Source organism: Brassica rapa, chromosome A02 (genome assembly GCF_000309985.2).
Source record: "Brassica rapa cultivar Chiifu-401-42 chromosome A02, CAAS_Brap_v3.01, whole genome shotgun sequence".
Taxonomy (NCBI): domain Eukaryota; kingdom Viridiplantae; phylum Streptophyta; class Magnoliopsida; order Brassicales; family Brassicaceae; genus Brassica; species Brassica rapa.
The window spans coordinates 12,115,511-12,125,893 of record NC_024796.2 but is presented as its reverse complement, the minus strand read 5'-3'; the positions used below and the strand labels follow the sequence as shown (position 1 = coordinate 12,125,893).

At 34.9% G+C, this 10,383-nt stretch overlaps 2 protein-coding genes across 2 annotated transcripts; both read left to right on the top strand.

The window, feature by feature from the left end:
- Positions 1 to 2,068: 2,068 nt before the first annotated feature.
- Positions 2,069 to 4,431, top strand: LOC103852759 (patellin-3). The gene is made up of 4 exons (XM_009129658.3): positions 2,069 to 3,263; positions 3,502 to 3,626; positions 3,731 to 3,881; positions 4,003 to 4,431. The coding sequence occupies exons 1-4, from the start codon at positions 2,298 to 2,300 to the stop codon at positions 4,249 to 4,251; spliced, it is 1,491 nt and encodes a 496-aa protein (XP_009127906.1). The 5' UTR covers positions 2,069 to 2,297; the 3' UTR covers positions 4,252 to 4,431.
- A 1,248-nt stretch (positions 4,432 to 5,679) lies between these two features.
- Positions 5,680 to 9,925, top strand: LOC103853374. Its single transcript, XM_033285820.1, has one exon. It carries the CDS (start codon positions 8,757 to 8,759, stop codon positions 9,873 to 9,875), a length of 1,119 nt encoding a protein of 372 aa, XP_033141711.1. The 5' UTR covers positions 5,680 to 8,756; the 3' UTR covers positions 9,876 to 9,925.
- Positions 9,926 to 10,383: the final 458 nt, after the last annotated feature.

Sequence of the window (10,383 nt, the reverse complement as noted above, 5' to 3'; positions counted from 1 at the left end):
CATCTTTTCCTAATGTGCACAAAAGTAAATACGTAACACGTGACATTTTTAGGGTTTCCAGAATTATGGACTCTAATTAGGCTTTAATAATTGGGCAATTGTCAATAATAACAACTTTTGAAGTTTATGTCTCAAAAATGACATTAGAAAGAGAAAGTCACAAAAATAACATTCATTAAAGGGTAAAATATCCCTAATACCCTTGGTTTAAAATTAAGTTTTTTATTTTCATTAAAATTTTTATTTTTTATTTTAATATTTTTTTTTATAAAATTTTAAACCCTAATTCCAAAACCCTACCCCTTAAATTTAAACCCTAAGGTTTGGATTAATTAACTCAAGAGGTATAAGTGTATATTTACCTCTTTAATGAAATCTATTTTTGTGACTTTGAGCCTTGAATGCTACTTTGGGAACAAAAACTTGGTTTGGTGCTATCCTAGTCTTTTTCTCTTAATAATTTAAGTAGAAGCATTTCTACAGCAGTAAATATATTGTCCCTTAATTTGTTTCTTTCTTGATATTTATATTAGATATAAATAAAATATATAATATCCCCTACTAAATTTTGACATAAAATTCTTATTTAACATAAAATTGTTGTAAAAATAATTAATCAAAATCATTATTATTAAAATATAATAATGATGTTATTTTGTTAAAAAAGTGCTTGCTGCTCTCTTCTTTGAACGAGCCAAGATTCTGTGGAATTCTCTTGTCCTCTTCAGCAGCTTCTTCCTTCTTCGATGTCTCTTTTTTCTTCGTTGACGCTGTTTCAGTTTCCGTTACTTTTGGTGGGTGATGCTCTTCTGGTGTTACTTCAGGCTGAACCGCGGCGGTTACTGAATTTTCCGGTGGATTAGTCTCGATAGCTTTCTCTAGAGTTTCAGTTTCAGTCGCCAATACTTGGTGAGTAGTGTTTGATTCTTCTTGAGGTGTTGGTCCCGATGATGGTTGATTCATACTAATAATATTAGTCACAAATCTGCAAACGAAATAGTATAGTATATATTGTCCAAATAGTATAGTACAATCGGAAATTACGATACAAACGTGGACACCTCGACCATAACGCCGTCGTGATATGTAGATTTCATGGCTATGGTAATGGTGGTTCAGTGATGAATGTAAATATGAATGAGGTGAAAATATTATGAAAAAAGGATATTGATTATAGAAAAAGAGGTAGTGTTTAAGGAGAGATAAATACAAAACACATTAGAGAGTTGGTGATGATCGTATTGTAACGCTGACGGAGAAAAAAGTGGTGGGAATGAAAGTAGAGTAGTGGTAGTTGATAATCGAAGAAGAAGAAAAAGGTATTTTGATATTTCTTTAACCGGTTACTAAAGGTAATATAGTATATATTATATAAATAATATAGGTATTTTTTCGTTAGATATTTAATTATGTTTTGTTTTGTAGCTATCCAGCCCAATTTCTCAAATTTTAATGGATTAATATTTTGAAACAGTAAAAACTTATGCCAATGTTTCTTAAAAAAAATATTTGGCAACGAGTAGTAAGCACAGAAGAGCCAAGTAGTTAATATTTTTAAGACTTGGTATTTGGTTTGTGTTTGCAAGTTTTTGATTTGAGGTATTTGTTACCTAGTTTGATCACTGCGAGTACTCGATATTATGGGTAAATAGTTAAATACGGGATGATTAGCGACTAGCGACTAGCGACCATCCCAACTGATATCTTATTCTTCCATTGTTTTTTTTGGACAAATCTTTACCACAGTCACTCAGATTTTATTATTTTCTATGTAGTGAATATTATTTCATGCTGATATTGTAAAATTCAAAACGAGACAACGGAGACAAAAATTAGTAATTTCACAGAGTTAGCTAGATACGTGGATCAGGAGCAGCCAGCTTGTCAGAAGAAACAAACGAATTTGATGTTTCACGTGGATTTATCTGGTCTTTTGACTCTTTTCTTTCTTTCCACCTCCAAAAAGATGAAAAGGTATTAGTCAATTATCATTGGATTCCAATTTCTAGATTACATACCAATGTCAGTGTTAAAAAAAATATACACACCAACGTTCAGATCTGTAATCTGATAATTAATTAGAACTCATGAAAAAGTTAATAAATTACTTTTCAATAAAAAAAAACACAACCACCGTTTTTTAAATCTTCGGAGCTGACGACACAGCAAAGAAACCAGTTCGATCGGCGTGACCAATATACTCTTTCGTACTTCAACTCTTTAACTCACTTTTGTCTCTCCCTTTGTAATAATAAAACACAAACTCACAAAACAAGACAGCAAAAGTAAAAAAGAAAATGGCAGAAGAATATATCACCACCACCACTCTCGCTACACCGGAGAATCAACCATCATCGGGACTAACACCTCCACAAGAATCAAACTCTACTCACCAAGTCTTGGCGACTGAGACTGAAACTCCAGAGAAAGCTACCGAGACTAACCCACCGGAAAATTCAGTAGCCGCCGCGGCTCAGCCTGAAGTAACACCGGGAGAGCATCACCCACCAAAAGTAACGGAAACAGAAACGGCGTCAACGGAGAAAAAAGAGACGTCGGAGAAGGAAGAAGCTGCTGAAGAGGACAAGAGAATTCCGCAGAATCTTGGCTCGTTCAAAGAAGAGAGCAGCAAGCTCTCCGATCTCTCCGATTCCGAGAAGAAATCTCTTGATGAGCTGAAGCATCTTGTGCGAGATGCTCTAGACAATCACCAATTCGGTTCAGTTCCTAAACCGGAAGATGGCAGCAACGCACCTGAAGAAGTCACGATCTGGGGAGTTCCTCTCCTCAAGGACGACAGAAGCGACGTCGTTTTACTGAAGTTCCTACGCGCTAGGGACTTCAAGGTGAAAGATTCGCTGGCAATGCTCAAGAACACAGTCAAGTGGAGAAGGGAGTTCAAGATCGACGAGTTGGTCGATGAAGACCTTGTGGATGATCTAGACAAGGTGGTGTTCATGCATGGGCACGACCGAGAAGGACACCCGGTGTGTTACAATGTCTACGGTGAGTTTCAGAACAAGGAGCTTTACAACAAGACGTTCTCTGATGAGGAGAAGAGGAAACATTTCTTGAGGACGAGGATTCAGTTCTTGGAGAGGAGTATAAGGAAGCTAGACTTCAGCTCCGGTGGAGTTTCCACCATTTTTCAGATCAACGATATGAAGAACTCTCCGGGACTGGGGAAGAAAGAGCTTAGATCGGCGACCAAGCAAGCCGTGCAGTTGCTTCAGGACAATTACCCTGAGTTTGTCTTCAAACAGGTACATCAATTGTTGTCTTGGTCAATGTTCAAAAAATCGCCAGGCAGTAATTAGGCACTTGGGATTAGTGTCTAGGCCTCCTAACCGATTTTCTAAAAAGTTTTTAAAAAATTAAAATATGACTGATTTGCCGCATGTACTGATTTTTAGAACACTGAACCTTGGTGATTGAGCTTGTTGTCTAGATTGAAACATGATTGAAATTGAGGTTTAAATGTTTCGTTGATTAATTTTTTAGGCCTTCATCAATGTTCCCTGGTGGTACCTTGTGTTTTACACTGTGATTGGTCCGTTCATGACACCAAGATCAAAGAGCAAGTTGGTGTTTGCTGGTCCGTCAAGATCAGCCGAAACCCTTTTCAAGTAAACATTCGAAATATTTGTTCTTTTTTTTTTGTGGTTTCGTTTGCTTGTTTAGTCTCTTTACGACCATCAGACTCATATGTTGAAAAATGTGGACTATATAGATACATATCACCTGAACAAGTCCCGGTACAATACGGAGGATTGAGTGTAGATCCTTGTGACTGCAATCCAGACTTCTCCTTGGATGATCCAGCCTCAGAGGTCATTGTCAAACCTGGAACAAAGCAAACTGTTGAGATCATAATCTATGAGGTTAGTGCATTTACACCTTCAACTCCTCATTACCGTCGTGTCATATTCTCAAAGCATTATATAATTGATGTCATCATGTCCCAAGGTCTTTGAGTAATAATGATATTCATCCTATTTGTAGAAATGTGAGATTGTGTGGGAGATAAGGGTAATTGGATGGGAAGTGAGCTACAAGGCAGAGTTTGTGCCTGAAGAGAAAGATGCTTATACGGTGGTTGTACAGAAACCGAGGAAGATGAAACCATTCGATGAACCGGTGTTAACCCAGAGCTTCAAAGTGAATGAGCTTGGCAAGGTTTTACTCACTGTAGACAACCCAACCTCTAAGAAGAAGAAACTCGTTTACAGGTTCAGTGTCAAACCACTCTGAAGTGAGATGCCTTCTTTGTGTTTTGTATATGAGAGTGCTTGGTTTATCATATCATTTTGTATGTTTGGTTTACACTTACACGATGGAGGTTCTGCATCTTTTACTCATGTAATCATTTGAGAATAATCTTATTTTACATGACCTTCTATAATAAAGATCTTGAATATCTTTAAGTCTCAATCGTTTATTGATTGTGTATGTTTATGAAATCAACTGTTATGGCTCATTATGTGTCAGTGCAATATCAACGATAAAATACAGGTTTTGTTATATTCAACTGAAATAAATTAAAGAGATTCATAAGGCTGTTGATTTACACGTTGTAACAACTTCTCGACACTGACATATGCAGGTGTCTGGAGACAGGAGTAGGTGGAAGAAGTTGCAATGGTCCTGCTTACCCAAGCTGTTGCATCATTCAAATGCCAATTATGAATCTGGAAATTATTTTCAAAATGAATGCTAATTTCAACAGTAAACAGGTGTTTTTATTCATTTAAAAAACATCCACCTACTAATTTTATCATATATATATGGACAAATGAAAATATTTAATTTAATCTATGAGTAGTACTGATGGACGTGATTGATGGATCAACAACCGCATCTATTTTGATGTAAATCTTAGCTTAAAATTATTCTCTTTTCTTTTCTAAAAAATTTATCATTTTCCTTGAGATTATACTACCTCTACTAGATGATTTCTTCATCATTGCATGTCTAGGATCGTCTCTACCGATGAGTGAAAACGAATACCCAACTCTATACTGCCTCGTGACCCAGTTGAACCGTCTGATATATCATACCAAAATGAAGTAGTAGTTCGATTTCGGACCTCAACAATTGTAACTGAAGATGCCAATCCTCTATATTTTAGTAACTTTTTTACATCCCTGAGTCAATTATATTTTTAACAGCCCAAAATAGGGGTGGGCACTTTACCCGATATCCGAAGTGGCACCCGAACCCGATCCGAAAAACCCGAACCGAAATCCGAACCGAGATAGCAAAATACCCGAACGGGTATTGAATAAGGAGAGATTGGATACCGAACCCGAACGGATAATACCCGAACCCGAATGGATATCCGAAGATAACCGAACATATGTATAATTAACCTTATATTTCTAGTTTATATCTCTCATTTTATAAAAAATATTTATATTGATACTACACATACTTTAAGTTCATATGATATACATACAATTACGGAAAAAATGATTTGTTAATCACTTAAAATGCATGTCAAGTTTTTTATTTCAAAAATTAACAAAAACTTACATCAAAAAAAAAACTAAATTAATGTCTTTTTAGTTTTAAAATGTTATGTCAAAATCTATTAACCATTCAATCTATTAAAAATAGAAAATTAGTTAACTAAAAGTTATATTTTTAAATACAACAAACTTGAGAAATGAAAATTTTAATTTTTTTTTTCAAAATCTAAATATCCGAACCCGATCCGAAATAACCGAATCCGAACTAAAAATACCCGAACCCGACCTGAAGTACAGAAATACCCAAACGGATTCTAGACCTCTATACCGAAATACCCAAAAATCCGAAATACCCGATCCGAACCCGAACGGGTACCCGAACGCCCACCCCTAGCCCAAAACAACATTTGCGGACTAAATATCTACTGGTCTAACGTCCAACTTAGCCATAGAAAACTCTGAGGTGATAATATGCACCATTGCCACCATATGAGTTTCAAACATCTCATCTTATTTGCTTCTGTTACTGACCTCACTTTAATTCTTCTTTCCTACGTTGGTTTACACACATCCTTCTAAACAATTTTGGTTTTCCGTTGGACTAGATCATGTCGAGATATACTCTATCATACATGCTTTTGGCAACATGAAAACGGAAATCCAAAAAATATTCTGAAGCTATAAATTACTGAACCATATATATTTATTGAAGTGTTCCAGCAAATAAGATATGTTTAACCGTCTATGTGTGAGATCAGATTTTTTAATAGAAGCGTGTATTAATAATTTTTGCACTAATATATTTTTCCAACATTTTGCATTATATATATATATATATATTATTAAGCAGAAGGCACTAATTTAAATATATATATATATATAATATTAAGCAGAAGGCACTAATTTAAATTTTATATCGTATGAAATAAACTTTTAAGTGGAATATGTATTATGTTTTTAGTTAGTTCAAAATTTACTAATAAATTTAAATATAAATTGATTAAAATTTTCTAAATAAAATTAGACTTAAGATTAGTGATAATGTTTTCTTAGCTAGTTTACATTTACGTATTATTGAAAAATATGTATACTAAATATAAGAAATTATAAAAAATATGTATACTATATATACGAAATTATTAGTTACTTTTCTCAACAAAAAAAAAAATAAGTTACCGTTGTTGGGTTAACACCTTATCATTTATCGCGCCTTTCCCTAATACTAAAAGTCGAAAACGATATAACGAACAAACCTATAACGTATGTCTATCTACAAACACCACATACCTCTCCATTTATGGAAGTGATTATCGTTGTTATTCTTGGATTCACCTCCTACGGTAAACTTCTAGGTTCACCAACCAATAAGATTTCATTATTTCAAATTTGATATTTTTAAAAGAAATAAACAAAATATTGTCAAGTTATATTATGTTTTTAAAATAAAAAGATAAAAAAAATAGTAGTTACAAAATAAAATTAGATTTTTTTGAAAAAATTTAACGTCGTGAAAGAACACTAAACCCTAAATCTTAATCCCTAAACCCTAAACCCTTGGGTAAACCCTAAACTCTTGGATAAACCATAAGCTCTAAATAAAAAACACTAAACACTAAAACTCTAAACCCTAAATCCTAAACCCTAAACCCTTGAGTGTTTTAGTGTTTTTTTTTTGTCATCAACTTTACAGACTCATATTAACTCTGTGAACCAAACTGGGAGATCTTGATCCATGTGAACTACAAAAGATGTTTCCTTCCTAGCACTACGGACTAAGCTACCCGCCTTATTGTTCTGCGTTCTTGGTACATAGATAATCTATGCTTAGAAAAAAATCTCTTTAAGGCATGTTTATATCTTCCAAATAACTTGCAAATGTTGATATTAATTTTTGATTTAGAGTTTAATATTTATCCAATGATTTAGGGTTTACCTAAGGTTTTAGGGTTTAGGATTTAGGGATTAGGATTTAAGGTTTAGTGTTTTGCTGATATTAATTTTTTTTTGTAATTATTAGTATTTTTTTTTACTTTTTAATTTTAAAAACATAATATAATTTGACAATATTTTGTTTCATTTTTTAAAAGATATTGAATATTAAATAACACAATTCTATTGGTTGGTGAACCTAGAGGTCTAAGGGGTAAACCCAATAATAAGTTTATTTCAATTGTGTGAAAGTGAGACTTTTATTGTTTCCTTTGTGGATTAAATAAGGAAAAGCAAAAAATAATCGATGAAGAAGCACATGCGACAACTATGGCTAGTAGTGAATGTGTTCAAATTTCATTCATGGCTTTTTGTGTTGTATCGGTCCACGCACGACCCTCCTTTTTGTATTGTTTGTTATTTATATGCATTTTTCTTATAAACTCCTAACTGTCTTCGGACCCGACATTATGATCACTATCATTTCTCATACATCATGTCTTGTTTACATGTTATCTATTCATTTCTGTAACCATTACATATTCATGCTTTGTAGTTTGTACTAATTAAAAACTCAACTTCAGTTGCTTTTAAGATGTCAATCTGCTTTTATGTATTATACTATTATGTATAAAGTCATATATTAAGTTTTTGTTTTAAAATGAAAAGGATTTGTTTCAATCATCATGGCAAGGGCCGTAGTTTATATGTGTTTAACTATATGTGTTCATGCGGATTAGACTTGAACTTCAGACTTAATTTGATTTATGAGTAGGACATAGGCCCATAGCTAATTAGTTTGCATTTGTTTAAATTCACATCTGTCTGGGTATGTGTACTTAGTCTGATCGACGATGGTCTAATCGTTTTAACAAGTTGGACTAAATCTAGAGGTCAATTGTCTGAGCATGCAATATTTTTTCAATTTAATTGGTTCTGTTGATATTTGCTATGCAGTAGTTCTCATTGATCAAACCACTTGAAGTTTTTTAATCTTTCTATAATGATACTACAGAAAACAATTATATAACACTCCCAACAGATGATATAACATTTTAATTAAGAGAGAAGCGGTGAACTTTTGTCGTTTTGTGAGAAGAGGTGAAAGAAAGCGATCGGAAAGACGAAAAAAAAATTGAACGAAGATCTCAAGTGACCGGCTTTGCAAATCTGATTTGAAGCTACGGTTTTTAAGATCAAAGTCTGTGTTCCATAAAAGAGCTATGTTTCTTCTGTTCTAAAAGGTGTTGGTGAAACTTTTAGGAGCGAAGCTTTGGTTTTGAACGGTGGTGCTGGGAAGTTCAGTTGTGTTTAAGATTATCAATTAAAGGTTTGATCTTCTGTTAGAGGGTATTCCTGATGTCATCAGCGATGGATAAGGCCTTAATGGCCATGTCTCTGGAGGATGATGATGATGTGCCCTTTGTTATGCCTGATCTACCGGAGTATTGCTCAAGTGAAAGAAACAAAACGAGCTTAATTGGGCGTCTCCTCAATCCTGATTGTCAGAATATGGCGGAATTCATCTTTAAGATGCCACGGAAATGGCAAAAGCAAGGTCGTGTTAGAGGAATCGCTTTATCTCAGGAAAGGTTTCAGTTTATTTTTGATAACGAGCATGATCTGTTAGAAGTTTTGGAGAAAGGGGTGCATACTTTTAATGAGTGGGCGATTGTGGTTGAAAGATGGTCAGAAGTGCCGCCTCCTGATTCGTTACCGTTCTTGCCTATCTGGGTTCAAATTAAAAATATCCCAATCAACTATCAAACGGAGTTAGCAATTGGAGCTTTGGGAGATATTGTGGGCAAGGTTATTGTGGTGGCTTTTGATCAATCGAAAGCTCGAAGCAACGTCTATGAAAGAGTTAAAGTTTGGTTTGATGTATCTAGACCTTTGAGGAAAGAAAAAGTCATTGATCTTCCAGAAGGTGAATCAACAAAAGTTTTTTTCAACTACGAGAGGGTTCAGAAAAGATGTTATACTTGTCAAAGGTTAACCCATGACCAGTCTGTGTGCCCAATTAATATCCAGAGGAGACAGATGGAAGCGATAACAAGAAGAGCTGGAGATAGTGTTATCAAGAAAAAGGTCAACCCTGTGCTTACGGAATCTGACCCGTTATTTGGTGTTTTGGAAGAGAGTCAAGTTGGGATAAATCCTAATACAGGAAGACCAAGAATTGCGCCGGAAGTTCTGGACGGTATGAGGCAATATCTGTGTATGGCGAAAGGAGAGGAACGGATTATTAGAGAGGAAAGAGTCAAGTCTTCTGTCAGAGAAGTAGAAAAAGATCCAGTCTTAATGAAATCTGCTTTAAGTTTGGAGCCATTGCCGGTAGTGACAAAAGACTTGGAGAAAGGGAAAGGGATAGTTTTTGGCTATGAGCCAGAAGGTGTTTCAAACAGGCTGAATGCTCCACATTCTCAAGGTGAAAAATTGATGGCATCAGCTATTAGAGCTAGTCCCTTAATTGGATAGAGGCCAGTGTATCCGAGTAGTGATGCCAGCCAGTTTGATGTTTTGCTCAATCTTCTAATTCCTCATCTTCTATAAGTGGTTCTACGGATGCTAGATTGAGATCTTTTGATCTCAATTTGTCCGGAACTTCTTCAAAGAAGATTGGTGTTAGGAGAAGACCGGAGAAAAACAAGAGGAATACAAATGCTAATACTGGTCAGAAGGATAACATACAAGTATCTATGAAAGAAGGGGTGTTGATAGGGAGTGTCGAGAAAAGGAAAGCAGTCGATCAGATGGGTGGAGTTTCCAAAGCTGTAAAGCAAATAACTCATGAAGCTGTTCCAAAGGAGGGACTGTCCAAAGATTTATGAGCCTACTAGCTTGGAATTGTCGAGGACTGAGATCTTCTCAGGACTTGACAATTAATAGGCTCATGGAGATACGTAAAAAATATTTCACTGAGCTTCTATTTTTGATGGAAACTATGCATTCAAGGAACGCTCTTGTAGATATACAGGTCTGGTTA